The sequence below is a fragment of the Anarrhichthys ocellatus genome, unplaced genomic scaffold (assembly GCF_004355925.1).
Source record: "Anarrhichthys ocellatus isolate YVR2014 unplaced genomic scaffold, GSC_Weel_1.0 scaffold2, whole genome shotgun sequence".
Taxonomy (NCBI): domain Eukaryota; kingdom Metazoa; phylum Chordata; class Actinopteri; order Perciformes; family Anarhichadidae; genus Anarrhichthys; species Anarrhichthys ocellatus.
The window spans coordinates 10,562,201-10,579,822 of NW_022280032.1; the positions used below are offsets into that span (position 1 = coordinate 10,562,201).

Consider the following 17,622-nt stretch of genomic DNA (forward strand, 5'->3'; position numbering starts at 1 on the left):
GTAACAAGCGTGTCCCGCCGGCGAGGTGAAGAAGGGCGGCGCTGCCTCTGCTCACTATATTGCAGAGAGACTCAAATCGTTTTGCCCTCTCTTCTCCTCTGACTTTCGTCGAGTGTGAACCTAAAAAGTGAATCAAGCCAGGGGAAACATGGCTGGATATTTGAAAGTCCTCAGCTCTCTTTCGAGGTCTGCCGCTGCCTTCTCCAGAAACCCCGCGGTGCTTGCGCCGGCTTCAAATTGCCAGACCTTGCAACAAAGAAACTGTGAGTGGAGAGATAGCCCTGGTGATCCTCAGCATCTTTGTGTAACGGTAGCTTTGTGTTAAGATGGTGCTTTGTAATGTAGCCGAGGTTGGCTATTATAACGTTTGCGACGACTAAATCAGCCAGCCGTTAGGTTAGAAGCTGGGTGGCGCGCGAGCTACGCAGCTAACGATAGCCCACTACCGTTTGCTGGTAGCGGTAACAGTACTAATGGGGTTCATAGCCAACGGTGCTCTAAATGCTCTCCGGTGTCTTAATAATAGTGTAATGCCCGTGTTGTCTGCCGGTTGTTTATACAATCCGGGGGTCGTAGACGTGGAGAGAGATGAGGTCCGAGAGAGAGAACCGAGAAGCCGGGGAGGGGGATATCCGTCTTTGTCTTCCACATCAAAAGTTTAAGGGACGGTTGAATGAGCGTGTTGTCACTTCAATGAATGAAACAGTTAAATAAATACTACCACCACTAACAAAACGAATGTGACAGGGCAAGAAAAGCATAACTGTTACACCCCGCTCTTCCTAAAAAGACTCAATACATCAGGGGGGAAATTGCGGTGCGAAAACTGGCAGTGAATGAATAAAAGGAATCTTCCGCTTTTTTTTAGCTGTGCGGACATTTTATTTCTCCTCGCTGGGGGGCTAAAACACTGTCGTTGTCACACATAATGAAGTTAAACCTGTTGTCCAAACTCAGAGTGATGGCTGCTCTTCAGCCATCATGACATTCGTGCGACACTGAGTTGGAAAACTTTTTGCAAGGTCAGCCAGTGCATACGAGGCTCAGCTGTAGAGAGCAATGGCTGCCGCTGTCCTACTTAATGTTTTCCATCTGGGTTGTATTTATTTCACCACATCTGATCTTTGCATTTGGACTGTAAAACCCACTGCGGCGTGTTACTTTTATGTTAATGTTAACACATTTTACTTTTTATTTATATCCTTACCAGGAGAGCAACCAAAATCCCTTGCTTTTTTTTTATCGTCTGATTTGGAGCAGTTTATCACGTGGGCTCTGCATACATCCCAAATTCTCATAGAGCGAGGATTTGCATCCAAATAAGCTATTGTGATGCATAGATACATGTCTCCATTCATGCTAAACTATCAGCCCCACTCAGTGTTGACAGAGCCGGGTCAGGTGAAGGGTAGTTTAGAGTGTGATTGAATCAAGTCATATGAGCTTTGTGGTTTACTGTCAGTGGTGATTGATGGTAGCCCAGTTTACACAACCAGGATAAAACAAACAGTGTACTACCTCTACACTTTAAGCCTTAACTCCTATAGGTACCTGCAATGGGGTAACATCTGTTAACATGCACGTGTGGCAGCTTTTTAAAATATTTTATTTGGTGTTTGATATAGAAATCATGTATAAATCAGTGAGCCAGAAGCATGATTTATTGCATTGTCTTTGCCGACAGCTGTTTACTGTTATTACAGTATTATTAAATTTCCCCAGTGCTCATAAAATTGGACAACATGCTGTTTCTCGATTTTACCAAGAAACGGTGTAAACTTTGAAACCTTGCATTTGAGCTTCTACTTTTTCTCTCAGTCCGGTTTAAGAGTTAATTAACCAACCTCACAAAAGTCTTACCTGCAGCTTGGTTTTACCGTCTGAATGCCTTTCCTCGGTATAAGATTAAACTGAATGGGTTCAAGGATCGCCTCCTGTTGAAAGTCAACCACAGAAGCTACGTAGACGAAGGTTATTGCTGTCAATCTGTCAAGTACACGGTCTTTGGCTGCTTGCCCTTAATGTATATTACATAATGTTGAGCACATGATCTCATTATCCAAACTCACAGTTCTCAACTTATATGTAAACACTGTGTGCTACAGGGTATTTAAAACGTAATACTCAAAGTTGGCACTGAATGCTAGGCCACATTCTTGTTTACTTATGCTTTCATAAGATATGTTCTGCTTTAAAATCAATTTTTACACTGTTTTAGGCAAATTCTTTCACAGTTGGAGGAGTCAAAACAGCAAACAGTACTGATGCTTTGGAGAAGTATGACAATGTGAATATCATACTCAAAGTAAGATATATTTTTTTGGTGTCAGTGCAGAGAACAAGGTAGTTTATTTGTACCAGTATCAACACATTTTGAATGGCTCCAAAGTGTAGACTGTAAGTTTATAAATGCTGAGTTTGCCTTTTTGTGTTTAGTATTTTGTTTTGAATAGACACAGCTAGGACTGAGCAGTATTGAGAATATCATGATATTATTAAATCGAACACCTCGCTATAGGGTTGACCATTGGTGCTCTCACAAAATATTTATGAGATTTTTGATAACTATTGATCAGTAATGTGACTGTAATGACTCAGTCAGTAAAGGCAAACAATGCAACAGCTAGAACTGTCATGTTATTTCAGGAGAAGACAACTCGTATGCCAAAATCTAAGACACCATCTGTTCTCTCATCCTGACATTAATATAATATGGATATACTTCCCAGCCCGAGAGCAGCTCTTATCAACATGCTATGCTTTAAAGTAAGCTGTCGAGTGCAATTCTCCCATTTGATGGTTAGTTGTGTATTTCTGCTACTGACCGGCTTCGTCTGAAGCTACCGGTGGCGAGAGAGAGAGATTGTGAGCAGACTTATCTCCGATGCATGTGGGAATGATGTGGCAGGCGGGCCCACATTACTTTCATTCAGCCCACCCTTCAGCATCCAGCTTGTGATGCATACAGAAGTTACATAACCCACTCAGCTCCCCTCCCCCCGCACTGTGATAGTAGAGCCCTGCTATAGCAGATCTAGGGTGGACGAGTCCGAAATGATGCCAGTAACAGTAGCTGCACCCATGATGCACTGCGGCAGAAACTGTACTGACAAAGTCTATTATTAAATTACCAAAATCCAGTTCACCTTCTCTGCTCATGAGCTGTTTGATTTTTCCTGATGATTACACACAACTTAATATTTCCACTGCCAACCTTTCTTTATGAACAGTGCATTATTTACACTATTGCTTAGTCACTTTATTGGTTAATCACTTGGTTTATAAAATGGTGAGAAATGTGGATCAACATTTTCTAAAGCTCACAGTTACAATATATTGCAAAAAAATTGCTTGTTTGTCCAGCCAACACTACAAAACCCCAAAAATATTCAGTTCACCAAACTGGCACAAAAACGAACCAGTAACACTGAACTCATGCTTTTATTTCTTTCTGCCTGCTTCATGCTTTTGAGTAATATAACTGTAACATAGAGGTTATAAACTCCTTTCAATGAGGTTATTTTCGGCGTCATGTATCATGTGTTATGTTTGGAGCATGGGATCGGAGCAGAGGCTGTTTTGACAGGTGTTGCCCTGGCTTCATAATCCCAACTAGGTCAAATGTCTCCACAAACCCAAGTGGATGTTTGCTGTTTTATTACATTTAACATAAGGAAATGTTGGTTGTGTAACTAGTCCAGCAGGCTCCTTATGTTTACTTGCATTATTCTGGGAAGGCTTTGGGTCGCAGTGGGGGAGCATTAACTTGGCTGGGAAATCTGAAAATCACCTGATCCTCTGCAGCTCCTCCTGGACTCTTCTATTCACTCAAACTCTCCCACACTGAGTCTGATGAGAGGAGATATGATTAGAGGTACTAATCTACGTTAAGCTGACTAACTGGGAGGCAGAGGAGTTAAGAGACCCCTCTCTCAAGTCATTGTTGGCGTGAAAATTAAAACACTTTGGGATATTGAAGTTTTTAAAAACATCAACTTTCATTCAGGTTCCAAAGTGTTTGTTTCCTTTACTGTTAGAGAAGCTGCGTACTGTATATTAGAGTTAAATTGGTATTTTAGAACGCAAACTAAAATGTGTTGTACTTTGATATTACTCTATGAACCTATTCAGTACACGGGTGCACCGATCCAAGTTTTTATGTCCAAATACTGATTTTTGGGCCTTGGGTTTCGGCCATTAATGGTTGCAACGCTGATTCCTGAGGCACAGTTTTTATCAGGCAAACGTAAAGGAAACAACTGGTGTCTGTCCTCTGCAGATAGATCTCTCTCTTTTTGTCCAGTCACTAGTTTTCCTGTGTTTATGATTGTTACTCAGCAGTCTTTGACCCTTAAAAAACAATAGAAATTTGTTTTGAATGAAAAGCTGGATTTGCTTGTGTGTGTTTTTGATTGACAGATGCCGACAAACGCATCAAAGTGGCCCAGCCGGTGGTGGAGATGGACGGAGATGAGATGACCAGGATCATCTGGGAGTTCATCAAAGAGAAGGTGATTAACTGGCGTCCAGAGGCGGAAGGGTAAACGCACAAACCCTGGTGTGAGTCTCAGAGGACGACGTGCCCCCGCTGTCTGACTTGCCTATTTTTATATTGCAGACTGACACGTGGAAGTGAGGGGAGGTTTATGGAGGATTATGTATGTATGATGTCGGGGGAGGGGCTTCACTGAGGTTTCATTCAGTCACTGGCTGCCTGCCTCCGGAGAGAGAGCAGATGGTGCATTGGCTCAGGAAGGAAACGGGGATGTGTAATTCATAAATCTAAATCGTCATGCAAATACCTTCTTACGATACATCGATCACGTATTCCTACACATTTTGGGATTTTTATACTTTCACTTTCCACTTTACACTACTTCAGTCTACCGTGTAGATGTCATAAGTGTGTATTTTTGTTATGTCTTTTAGCTCATCCTGAACAATGTGGATGTTGAGCTGAAGTATTATGACCTGGGTCTGCCGTATCGTGACCAGACTGATGACCAGGTCACTATTGACTCTGCCCTCGCCACTTTGAAGTACAACGTGGCGGTTAAATGTGCCACCATCACACCCGACGAAGAGAGAGTGGAAGGTCTGTAACAAGTATTTAGTTGCCTCCACACATAGATACTTATAATACTTATAACACAAATATATAAGTGACTTGACTATGGACGAAAAGCTTGAGTTGGTTAAGAAACGTAGACTATCACAAAATAAGTTTATAAGCAAACTTTATAAGAACAAATGTTACTCTTCGAACAAAGATCATTGCCTTGTGGACTGTTCCCTGATCTGAGAGCACCGGTCAGGCCTTGTGTTCCCTGTGAGGCGGCTGAAGCGCGTTTAACCTCCTCCTTCATCCTACACATCCTGTTCTAACAGTAATTTATATTTTTCACATTCAGAGTTCAGCCTGAAGAAGATGTGGAAGAGCCCCAACGGTACCATCAGAAACATCCTGGGCGGCACCGTCTTCCGTGAGCCAATCATCTGCAAGAACATTCCCAAGCTTGTTGGAGGCTGGACGCAACCCATCACCATCGGCAGACACGCCTTCGGCGATCAGGTGAGTCTCCTCTAAATGCTGACGACAGTAGAGCAATTCACTTTACAGTTATATTCCTCTTGCCTCTCGAGACCAAAGTAACAACCAACCAAGGGGTCGCATTTATTCATTCGTGTGTATGAAAATGCACGCCGAAAATAATCTGACATATAAAATCATGCGTATGTGCGCAAATTCCTTTTTGTAAATCCCAAATCAACTTGGAAATGTGAACACGTGGATCAGCCTCATATCCCGCCCCCTACACGCCCACATTCAATTATACATGGTCAATGCAAAGCGCCTCATGAATGTTTAGGCCTAGAAATACATTTTTCGGACACGGAAATCGAGGTGCTCGTGGGTGAGGTGATCCATGAACACTTATTTCCTCCTAATCCCTCCATCCATGTAGTCCTCCAGCAGCGACCGTTACGAGTGTCACCGTAATATGTAATTTTACGGCAATCAGACTGATTGAACAGATAAATTAATAAATAAAGTTGTGGTCACTGCTGCGATTTTACACTCAAACCACTATAAAAACTAAAGTGCGTACTTTGTCCCTTCAAGCTTGTCTTTATAGATCCCACCTTTTGCGAGGGAGGTGACACAAGCCTCTTTCAGCCGCTGTTTTGTGCGTATGTAACGTTTATAAATTCAGAATTTATATATAAATGTTAATAAAATGTACTGTGTTTGCTCTACAGTACAGAGCAACAGACTTTGTTGTGGACCAGCCCGGAAAATTCAAGATGATCTTCTCACCCGCTGATGGTAGTGCAGGAAAGGAGTGGGAGGTCTATGACTTTCCTGCCGGTGGCTGTGGAATGGGCATGTACAACACCGACGAGGTGAGTGTGTGATTAATAGATGAGGCTGCTTTACTGTCAACAAATCCCATTTAAAACAACTAACAACTAACCCATTGCATCTATGAAACCCAGATCTACGGCACAGAGGAATAATAAATATCAGGCTTTGGCTCCACAGAAAATGCTCGTTAGTGGCATCGATTAATCTTTGTTTTTGGTCTTTTTAATGGGAATTGTTGACGGTAAGAAATAACATAGTTTTATGTTTTTCTCATTTTAACACACAAGATTTCTTTCTGTCTTTTACAAAACTCGTGAGAGACGATTGTTTCCTAAAAGCCTCTCTCTGGATGAAAGATAAATTATCCTGCATACCTGAGTAAGATGTAGATTGAGACGTTGTAGATAAAAGCTTCAGAAAATGTGTTGAACCCTTTCTTTGTGTTTTAAATATTATTTTAGCAATACAAAATAATATAAACTTTAGTCCCAAACTAGTCCCAGTAGTCCCAGACTCTACCTATTTCATCTTGTTAGTACTTATGCCTTTGAGTTCACGCTTTAAGAGAACTGCTGTAAGGCTTTTTTTGTTGAATTGATACAGAAGTCGTTTCGACCTCTTTCCAACCTGCTTCGCAACTGTTTTGTTTGCCTTCATCAGAACGGGTCTGTTTGATTTCACAACATAGGTCATAGTAGATGACTTTCAACGTGTCAAGGGGAAGGTTGTTAGCCCCTGTACTGCTGATAAAAGGCTACAGCAGTGGTGAACTGTTTGTGTCCCCCCCCCCCCCAACAGTCTATCACAGGCTTTGCCCACAGCTGCTTCCAGTACGCTATTGGCAAGAAGTGGCCCCTGTACTTGAGCACAAAGAACACCATTCTTAAAGCCTACGATGGCCGATTTAAAGACATCTTCCAGGAGATCTTTGAAAAGTGAGTGTTTTCTGTCTTTCATGAAAGTATCATGCACAAATAAACAGTTTTTGTTAAATGCGTGCTCTACGTCATTGCTAAAATAAAACGGATCAAAATACAAGACTAAAAGACATTTTGTTGATCGAGGTATAAGAGCAAGAAGTCCCTTTAGTTGAATATGTTGTTTTTGATTCCTACAGGAACTACAAGCCTGAGTTTGACAAGCTGAAGATCTGGTATGAGCACAGGCTCATTGATGATATGGTCGCCCAAGTGCTCAAGTCTTCTGGAGCCTTTGTGTGGGCTTGCAAGAACTACGACGGAGACGTTCAGTCCGATATCCTCGCACAGGGTGAGAGACTTGTAAAGAAACATGACTACTGCTCCGTGGGGAAAATTTGCTGTTGCAAAATACTGAAACGTATTAGCATTTGAGATGCCCGTCTGTTCGTGTTTCCTGTTTTTAGGCTTTGGCTCTCTCGGATTGATGACGTCAGTTCTCGTGTGCCCCGACGGCAAGACCATCGAGGCTGAAGCCGCCCACGGCACTGTGACCAGGCACTACCGCGAGCACCAGAAGGTTACCACCCATCTTTGTCAATCTAATGGCTCTGTATTGCAACGCATTTACACGGAGCAATGAAACGGAGAATGTGTGAAGCCAAACTATGGCCTTACAAACCGAGTGTGTGATCTGTGGGGTTATACTGCCATCATGTGGGGGACATTGAGAATGAGAAGTATTCTTAGATGCCCAAACAAAGTAAATGCATTATGCTTTACGTTCATGATGATTAAAAACAACATTCCAGTTCTTTGAAGAAGTTGAAAACGGTGACATTATCCTCAACTCTACTTTCAGGGAAGGCCGACCAGCACCAACCCCATTGCCAGTATTTTTGCCTGGACGAGAGGCCTGGAGCATCGTGGCAAACTTGACGGCAACCCAGACCTCATCAAGTAAGAGATGTCGTATTAGGAAGAAACGTACTGACCCTGGGATGAAACGGGCGTTTTCTAAATGTCTCTGTTTATGTGCAGGTTCTCCCAGACTCTGGAGAGGGTGTGTGTCGAGACTGTTGAGAGCGGTACGATGACCAAGGACCTCGCTGGCTGCATCCACGGCCTGTCCAAGTAAGTTAAAGCTTATGTTAAAGAGAGTGGCCAAAGCTAACTCAACAACGACGTAAAAACATGTATTACTCACGAAGATAATGATAGTACACTTGATATCCGTTTTATTAAATGTACCTAGTGTTTGATGCTAGTTTAGTTTTGTCTCCAGAGTTCGTTTTTCTTCAGGATTTCAGTCTAAAACATGTAGAATAAAAGCAATGAGTGCTATTATTATTATTATTATTATTATTATTATTATTCCTGATTGCAAAGGACATGTATCAGTCATTTAAGTATTTTTGAAAAAAACAAAACATATCAAGCATCCAAGTTTCCTCAGTTCTATATCATTTTAATTGTAATACCTTAAGTCAGACAAAATAAGCTATCTGAAGTTTTTTCCCCTAAATTCTTCCTTAATTTTCTGATATTTTATTTTATCCACCAAACATTTTGAGAACATAATCTGTAGATTCATCAATCATACACAAATAAGCTGCAGCCCTAATTTAAACCTGTAATGAATGATCCAAAAATGAATGTTTGGTGCTTTCACCGGCAGATTCACTTCTTTTAACTTTGAAAGTAAATATTCCCTTTGATTAAACCATCAGTGTGAAACACCCTGACATAAAACATGTGTGTTATTTGTCCTGATTCTGACCTGCCGTCATGTGATACGGGTTGGGAACTCGAAACCTCGTCCCAAACATGCCCCCATCTTGTTTTTAGCAGACAGGAGTTTAAGCCAGGATGGTCTCCTGTAGACAACAGGGTGTACGGTTTAGGGAGTTTGTTTTACCTCTCAAAGAAGTGTTTTCATTGCTGTTTGTTTGTTAGCAGGATATCTTAAAAACGTAAACAATTTCAATGAAGTTTGGTGGAGATTTATTTCGTGTAAGAAAAATGTATTCATCTCAGTGCTGATCAAAATGTGGATCCAGGCGATTTTTAAAGGATTCTCAACGTGGTGAAATATTCATTAAGAGTGCGTTTCTGAATACCGAAGAAGAACACACATATTGCAGGATTGTCCATCGAGATCCAGGTACAGATGAAAATGTTTTATCAAGCCCTCACTTGTTGGTTGTGTAGTCCCGGTGGAGGTATTGTGCACATGATCGGTATCTGCTCTACATTAGCCGTTAGTTGCTTCGGCTCACCTGCTAGCTTCAGCGCATCTTGACTTTTTCTTTCAAGCATTTTCATCCATGAGGCATTGCAGCTCACACATCTGTCAATGATTGCTTGTTTGTTTGTTTTTTGGTCACTAAAGACACTACTCTCACTAAACTAGAGACGAGTATGAATACAGGCGGGTGTAGCACCAAGTCAACAAAAGTTGCTCATAACATCCAATGCCTATCCTAATTTAGGTAAAACTAGTGATCATAATGCTGACATATCGATGGGATTTTGATTGTATTGCTACAGTATTCTCTTTCTTCCGTAATGTATTGTACTGAATGTTCTGATCCGTCTTGTCTTCTCAGTGTCAAGCTGAACGAGCACTACGTCAATACCACAGACTTCCTCGACACCATCAAGACAAATCTGGATAAAGCCCTCGGCAAGTAAAAGACTTGAAAGAATATAGTTAGCCCGGAGATGGAAATGTCACTCATCTGTTTTTGTACCTCATTTTTAACTTAAAAGGTCAATAAATTCACTTGTATTCTGTCTGAAGGAGAAAATAAAGTACTGTAATAGGATTATGTATTGTTCAATTAGGTTATTATTAAATAGTTAAGAGCTGTGCTTCCACCTGATGTCTCCCCATACCTGTCCCAATATTTGCAAGGTTTTATTTTTGTAATGTGAAGTACTGTAATAATAAGTCAATACTGTGTAATGCCTTGGGCAGGACTGAAGCATCTGTCAAACATGTTTGCCAATAAATACTCTTTGACCCACTATTGGTAGTTTTTGTTGTTTCAAAGCAAATAAAGGTCGGCCATTTTAAAGGTAAATAAATTTATTATTTTACAGTCTGGTACACAACATTGTACGTACATATCTATCAACATTATCTCCACACTAATGTCTAATACAGAATTCCATATAAGCGGAACATCTTCCCCTTTTTGAATCATCACTCATCACGTGATGGAATGAACACAGAAGCTGGAAAAACTCACAAAATTGAGCATTTTGTATTTTAAATGCGCTCTATCAACATCGCAAATGGATAACTTCTTTTGCAGGTTACAAGTTTGAAAAGCTAAGCACTGGGAAACTGAATATATTGAGCATTTCCCAAATCATTTTCCACAAGGTCCGCGGCCCTGTCACATGTCGGGAGGTTGTCGTTCATCACTCGGGACCAGTGTGCAGCATGATGGATGGCATGCTCTTGCAGACACACTGGGGCACTTAATATTTGTGTCTTGAGTTTTTTTTGGGACACTTCTTGTTGAGATTCATCCATAAAAAAAACAAAAACAGAACTGCAATATGAATGCAGGGTCTGCATTGCCTCTGAAAAATGCTGCAGTCTCGTGAAGGCCTGGATGGAGAGAAACGGTGAGACTGGTTGAAAGAGAAGCTGTGCCACAGTCTGTTCTCTGTGGTAATCTTTAGAGAAGATCTACAGATGGGTGGGGGGGGGGGGCCTGAATGTAATTTCATGAGGTCTGCGATTGGACCCCAAGAAATCTAATGTCCCAGCTCAACACAACAGCAAGGAAAAGAGACTTACAGTCCCCGTAGCTGCAAGATTTGATCTAATTCTTTGGTAAAGGGGTCCTACCATTTAAAACGTATGTTTTGATTAGAGTCTTTAAACATTCCACAGAAACAATTACATTCATAGACTAGAGATCAATACAGGGTGATGCTTGTTAATGAAAAACCTAAAAAGTAGACACAGTGGTCCTCAGTGCAACGCACTGATTACAGTACCAGCCACCATACGAGAGGACTGATACATTCTGTACAATAATATACAATTAAACACAGATCGCAAATCCAATTGAACATAACTCATTTTGCAGACCTCAAATTGAATTTATCACAGTAAAGATCAAAGTGAATCATTAACCTTTACAACTTGATCAGCTTTGGCTTGTGAAATGACTTCTTCCCTTTAACTCTTCACATTAGTTTACCCCGGCAGCCTTGAGAGAGACCAGGATGGTCTGAATGAGTAAGTGCAGTTTAACGTCATATGCTTTAAAGTTTGTAGCTAAAAATGTGCTTTTTAAATTCGGCTCGGATGATGTTCCTGTTTTTAAGCGACTGACAACATCGATGTATTTGCGTATATATATCTATTCACTTTACCTAAATGGTCCTGTTTTAGGCAGTCCACTTTTCTCAAATATAATATATGTATTCAGTAGATTTGCTGTGTTTTAGAGATGAAAAATATGTAATCAGGTAAAAAGTATATATTTCCAAATTTCGTAGCATTACGAGTGATTCCAGTGCATATGAATGTGCAGTTTGCTGGGTTTCTTCACACACTTGAAGAACAACCCAAGCACGATGCCTTTAAAAGCAAAAAAGCAATCCTGTTTTCATTAGTTCACTTATATTCAATTTGGGGTCATTTCAATAGTTCATGCAGTACTGAAGCGCCCTGTGCCCTTCCCATAGGTGCTGTAATACTCCATTTGAGATAGTTTAGCAATGTCTGGTGTGTTGTTGTTGTTAGCTCGGTTTTCTCGCTCGCTGAATTCAAAGCTCTCCTCTTCGTAGTCCTCCTGGCCTTCTGTGTCTTTGGGGGGTCCTGATGAAGGAAGCAAATACACAAAAATCATCCCACTCTGTCCTCAACAACACACACATACTCTTCCCAAAGACACATGCCCCCTCTGCCTCTGTATCAGCCTCTACTGATAGAGACAAGCATGTCTAATCCAGGCACTGCTATATTTACTAATCACACGGGGAGGGAGTGACAGAGAAACATCAAAACACTTGGCCACTCGATTACAGTGCATGCTGAGTCAAAGTGCATTGGGGGCAGACTGAGTGACAATAATGTGACATGAAGCCCACCGAGCAGCCTCACAAGGAAATGTGCCACACACAACCCATCATCGAATATCATCAAGGAGTTTCATCTGTTTCATCGCAGAGAGTGTAATATATTGATGATCAATGGAGGTACTCACCATGTCCCTCTATTGAGGTGTCCATGATGCCGTGTTTGACTTTCATGTGTCGGCTGAGATTCCCCTTCAGGTTGAACTTGCTGCTGCAGTATGGGCACTTGAAGGGCTTGCTGCCGGCGTGGAGGTGCATGTGGCCGAGGAGGTTGTACATTCTGTTAAATGACTTTCCGCACACCTGAGAGACAAAAGAGTGCGATAGTCAGGACCCCTCCCGGCTCAATCGCAGTGGGACCCAGTGATCTCGAAGTACAACTCCACTGGCTTCACTCACCTTGCATTTGAAAGGCTTGACCGGCAGGTGGACGATCATGTGCGTTTTAAGGGTCTGCTTCTGGACGAATGTCTTGAAACAGACGTGGCACTGGAACGGCCTCACACTGGCATGGATCAACATGTGTCTCTTCAGGTTGGCAGACAGGGTGAACTCTCTGGCACAGACGTCACACTTGAATTCTTTCATACCCTGCAGAAACAAAGAGTGTTTGGGCCTCTTAATTAATTTGGCTTAATATATGGTTTAGAGGAAAATAAATAATGAGTCACAGAGGGAAAACACACAAGGAGCATTTGCATTCTGGCTTTTGATCCAACACATGTAGGTAACATTAGCCCTCCCGCTAAGTAGAGTGGAAACAGCCAAACAATGAAGAGATTTAACTTTTTTTCTTGTTTCAACATATATTTGACTTTAATTTTAATATTTAACAAAACCAAATGCCATGAAAATAAATATTTGTTTTCCTATATAATGAAATGGAGAGAAAGACCAGGGTGATTTATCAGACACAAAGGGAAGTAGCTCTGCGAATGACACACAACACAAAACACATGCAAGTGGGGGGTTGAGCCAAACAAAAAAAACTCAAGGCCTTTGAAGGCTATGTTTACAAAGCAACTGGTTTTGGAGGAAAGACTGTGGTGCAAGTGTGCAATATCCTCCCATTTTCCTATGAGGATTCATACAGAGGACTCTGAAGGAGTGATGCTAAAATAATTAAAACTTATATGTTTTTTATCTTGATAATGACATTTTAAATATAGAGTGAGTATGTACCTATTTGGGTTTTTGTGTTGAACACATAAACTGGTTGACGAAGGCCCAACGTCTGGGTTTTACTACCTTAAATGCGAGGGTGTGCGGTGCCAGTACCTTGTGGGTGAGAGCGTGTTGTCGGAGGTGATGGATCTGGACGAACTCCATGCCGCACTCAGGGCAAACGTAAGGCCGCACGTTCTGATGCTTCATCAAGTGGTTCTGCAGCTGGCTGCGGTAAGCAAAGGACTTGTTGCACTCTGTGCACTGGTATGTGGTCGGGCCCTGGTGGCTGGCCAGGTGGCGCTTCAGGTGCGCGTAGGTTGGGAACTCAAGACCGCACTGGGTGCAGACATGGCACTGACCGTTCTCGTGTTTGTTCTCGTGGGTCCTCAGCTCGCTGGGGTAGGCGAAGCCGCGGCCACAGAAGCGGCAGCTATAGGGCTTGACGTCCGAATGCTGCAGCATGTGCCTCTTCAGGTGGCTGGTCTGCGTGAAGGCCTTCTCACAAACTGTGCACTTGTGAGGTCTGGTTCCCTGGTGGGTGAGCAGGTGAGTCTGGAGGTGGCTCGGCTGCTTAAAGAGCTTTCCACAGTGTAGACATTCATGGGGTTTAATTCCGTTGTGGCCCAGAATATGAGTGACGAGGTTATATTTGGACGTGTACGACTTTTCACACATGCGGCACTTCCAGCGTTTCAGACCTTCTCCCACATCGACGCAGTAAGACTCGTCGATCTGTACGTTGATGTCCAGCCGGTCGATCTGCATTCGCCTGGCAAGGCCCTCTGGGTCTGACCACAGCATGGCCTGGCCATTCTCCTCATACTCTCCCGGCAGGGCCATGTCAGCGGACTCGTAGGCCACCTCATTGGACTCATAAAAGCGGCTCTCCAGAGGACTGCCAGTGTCCCCGCTTGTCTTGAGGTTCAGTGCCTCCTCCAATTCTTCCTCCTCCACCACCAAATCTTCTTCCTTCTTCTGTCTTTCTTTGCCAGTGTTTTCTTCTCCTTCCTGTTCTGGCTGTCCGTCTGTTTGCGGCCTGGGTGTCTCTCTCGCACATGAGAGACAGTCTCCGCAGGCTTGCTCCTCTTTCAGAGTTCCCTGTTGGCTGACTGGATCCTTGGACTTGCCGGGATTTCGCCGGCTGTTAATGTGAATGCAGGAAGGAGGGGTATCAGACTCAAGCCGTTCACCTTTGACCTGAGCCTGTGGACTTGTTACTTTGTGTGGGTGACCCTCCTCACTCCTGGGCCTCTTGGTCCTCCCGCGGGGCCCGGGCCTTCTTCTCTCACTGCAGTGGGGCTGGGGCTCCGTCTCGCCAGCAGGCTCAGCCAGGTAGTCCCCATTGGCTCCTATTAGCTGATCTGCATACTCATACTCCATTGACTCAGGTGGAGGAGGGGCACACTCTCTGGGCTCCCCAGTGTAAAAGCCATTAGGAGCAATGGTGGCCCCAAAGATTTCATTCTGGGAGATGAGGCCAAGAACGGCAGCCTGAGCCAGAGATAGTACCACCACGGGCTCCGTCTGCGTGCCCACATCCATGTGGCCCTCTGTCATCTTTGGGTAGGTCCGCACAAAGCGGCTACTCTCCTCCTCCTGGAAGAAACATACAAGTTTTTAAAAAATGAACTTGAAGAAATAATATCTCCCTGTGTGTTTTCTTTATGACTCCGTTATTACAAACCCTGCCTTACACAATGTTTCCTCATATAACCCCATTTCCCCATTGTAGCCTCATGATATTGGAAACCTTACTATAAGTACAAAAATAAGGTTTTTTGTTGCCAGAATATTAAAATGATATGATTTAGTTTTTAAGAATCCAAACTGTCACCAGAAGCAACACTATCTTGCCCTCCCAGGACTCCAGCAGAGTATTAAGACAATGTTTTTCAGGGTTACACTGTGAAAGCTGCATTCATACTGTTCCTTGTTTCTTTGCTTGGAATCCACATAACATTCGATCGAGGAGATAAGGCAGATCTGTGTTAGCACCCCGTTTCCTTCCTTGACAGGCTTTAGAATAATAAAGAACACAACAAGGGATGCAGGTCCAGCCAGGAAGTTGACTTCCGTGGACTGTCCTCAGCACTTCCTGTGGGGTCCCGGGGCAGCCTGGCTGACCGAAGTCAGCTCATCGCTGGTCCTATCCGTCTCATTCATGGGGACCAGAGCGCCTCGGCTCTACACTTGCCGTAGCCGACTTCATAATGCCTGCCACACTGGGCTTCCTTAACAAGATGATATATGCCACCAGGCAGTCTCATATCCATAACAGACATTCGATTGAGCTTCGAGCTCATTCTGTATTCCAGACCGATGCATAAGACTCGCTAACATAATGGTATGGTTCAGAAGTGTTTCAGACCCACACGCACATGTTTACCCCGCTGCCTGTAAAAGCGGAACTGTGAGGAAGAAATTGTGGTACAAACCAAACTGGCTATCTGTGGTAAAGGAGAAGCGAGTATTGTCGGCCAATGGTTTCAGGTTATTCCTCAGCATAGATCTGACCCCTACTTTCTTTCAGACTAGACACTAGTCTTCACTCTGTGCCATACGCACCATGCAAGAGCTGCTTCCTTTCTTGACGCAATACTAAGAGAAAAGAAAAGAGTGGATGGAGAAAGGAAGAGGAGATAGAGCAGGAATAAAGGTGTGTGTGTGTGTGTGTGTGTATCTATGTGTGTGTGAGTGTGTGTGTGTTGGGAGAGGGGAGTAGACCTGGATGCCCTGATAACCACGTCATTTATAATTACTGCTTTTAAAGTAGTCAGACAGAGACAGACTGTGTGTTTGTGAGAAAGAAAAGGAAAGAGACTGGATGTGTATTTGAAAGCATGTGTGTGTGTGAGAGAAAAGAGAGGGAGGGAGGGAGGTATGGAGAGAAGGAGAAAGAGCTGTGGGCGGGGGAGGAGTGGAGGGAGGGAGACAGAGAGAGAAATGAGATGGAGGGGCTGAAAGATAAAGAAAGAGGGGAGGAGAGGGAGGGGAGGGAAGGGGAAGGAGAGATTGAGTGAGCATGTGAGAGGAGGGAAGAGAGAAAGGAAAAGGAGAGGGAGGGGGTGTGCGAGGGGGGTGTGGGGGGGGGGGGGGCGGAGAGAGACAGAAAGACAGAGTGAGTGAGTGAGAGAGAGAGAGAGGGGAAGGAGTGAGGGAGGGAAGGAGGGGGAGCCGGAGAAAGAAGAAAAAACACAGCAAAATGAAAGGCTGACAAAATGAAAGAGAAAAAGACAAATGACAAGGAGAAAGAGAAGGTAGGGTAGTAATTGCAAGAGTACGTACTTTCACATTTAAAGTTGCATCTAAGAGACACCTAAGGACAAACAATTAGAGCAGCAGCAGAAAACGTGCGGCAGAGATAGAAACACAACTCGTATCTTTTTTTGAAAAGATGTTCTCACTGCGACTCATATGAATGTAAAAAGTAATTTCGCTTCCCCTCACAGACAAGAGTGTAAATACCTCACTAACAAACTGCCAAACAAGTAACCACCAGCCCCCCTCCTAACCCTAAGCAGCAACACATCTTTCTCCATCTTTGGGTTACAAACTCACCACATTGTTCCTGGAGTGATGTTTGAGGTGTTTCAGGGATCTCATCCTTCAGGAGAAATGAGTGGAGTAAAAAAATCCACCTCCTATTTATATCTGTGGGAGAGTGGGGCGGTCCCACGGCTCATCCTCCTCCTACTGTTGCTGTTATCAGAACTGACTGTGCCTAGCCCCCCCCCCCCCCACCCCCCCCCCCCCCTCTCGTTATCACCACCCGCCCCCCCCCCCCCCCCCCCCCCCCCCCCCCACCACACACACACACACACACACACTCATGCACGCATGCACGCACACACACACACACAGACAGACAGAGAGAGACACACACAGCATCACCCCATTTCTTTCTCTTCCTCCCACCCTCTCCTTCCCATCTCACTTCTCTTTCTCTCCTCTTTTCTCTTACAAACACACACATGCACGCACGCACACACACACACACACACACACACACACACACACACACACACACACACACACACACACACACAAATACACATCTTATCTCCC

The 17,622-nt window shown here is 43.5% G+C and overlaps 2 protein-coding genes across 2 annotated transcripts; one reads left to right on the forward strand and one right to left on the reverse strand.

Moving 5' to 3' along the window:
* Nucleotides 1-10,314, forward strand: idh2 (isocitrate dehydrogenase (NADP(+)) 2). Its single transcript, XM_031860975.1, has 11 exons — nt 1-263; nt 4,420-4,511; nt 4,930-5,095; nt 5,412-5,572; nt 6,262-6,405; nt 7,166-7,302; nt 7,485-7,636; nt 7,752-7,864; nt 8,147-8,244; nt 8,326-8,418; nt 9,894-10,314. The coding sequence occupies exons 1-11, from the start codon at nt 149-151 to the stop codon at nt 9,976-9,978; spliced, it is 1,356 nt and encodes a 451-aa protein (XP_031716835.1). The 5' UTR covers nt 1-148; the 3' UTR covers nt 9,979-10,314.
* On the reverse strand, nt 9,704-17,170 carry znf710a (zinc finger protein 710a). Its single transcript, XM_031860947.1, has 5 exons — nt 17,116-17,170; nt 13,669-15,153; nt 12,790-12,981; nt 12,519-12,693; nt 9,704-12,130 (listed from the first exon to the last, which is right to left on the reverse strand). The coding sequence occupies exons 1-5, from the start codon at nt 17,158-17,160 to the stop codon at nt 11,961-11,963; spliced, it is 2,067 nt and encodes a 688-aa protein (XP_031716807.1). The 5' UTR covers nt 17,161-17,170; the 3' UTR covers nt 9,704-11,960.
* Nucleotides 17,171-17,622: the final 452 nt, after the last annotated feature.

Excerpts from the sequence above, each read along its gene's own strand:
- idh2 (XM_031860975.1), top strand. The coding sequence starts at position 149 with ATGGCTGGATATTTGAAAGTCCTCAGCTCTCTTTCGAGGTCTGCCGCT. Across the intron at positions 264-4,419 it reads GACCTTGCAACAAAGAAACT|ATGCCGACAAACGCATCAAA; the intron begins GTGAGTGGAGAG and ends TTTGATTGACAG. Across the intron at positions 7,637-7,751 it reads GTCCGATATCCTCGCACAGG|GCTTTGGCTCTCTCGGATTG; the intron begins GTGAGAGACTTG and ends TCCTGTTTTTAG.
- znf710a (XM_031860947.1), bottom strand. The coding sequence starts at position 17,160 with ATGAGATCCCTGAAACACCTCAAACATCACTCCAGGAACAATGTG. Across the intron at positions 12,694-12,789 it reads TCAAGCCTTTCAAATGCAAG|GTGTGCGGAAAGTCATTTAA; the intron begins GTGAGTGAAGCC and ends TTTGTCTCTCAG. Across the intron at positions 12,131-12,518 it reads CACCTCAATAGAGGGACATG|GACCCCCCAAAGACACAGAA; the intron begins GTGAGTACCTCC and ends TTCCTTCATCAG.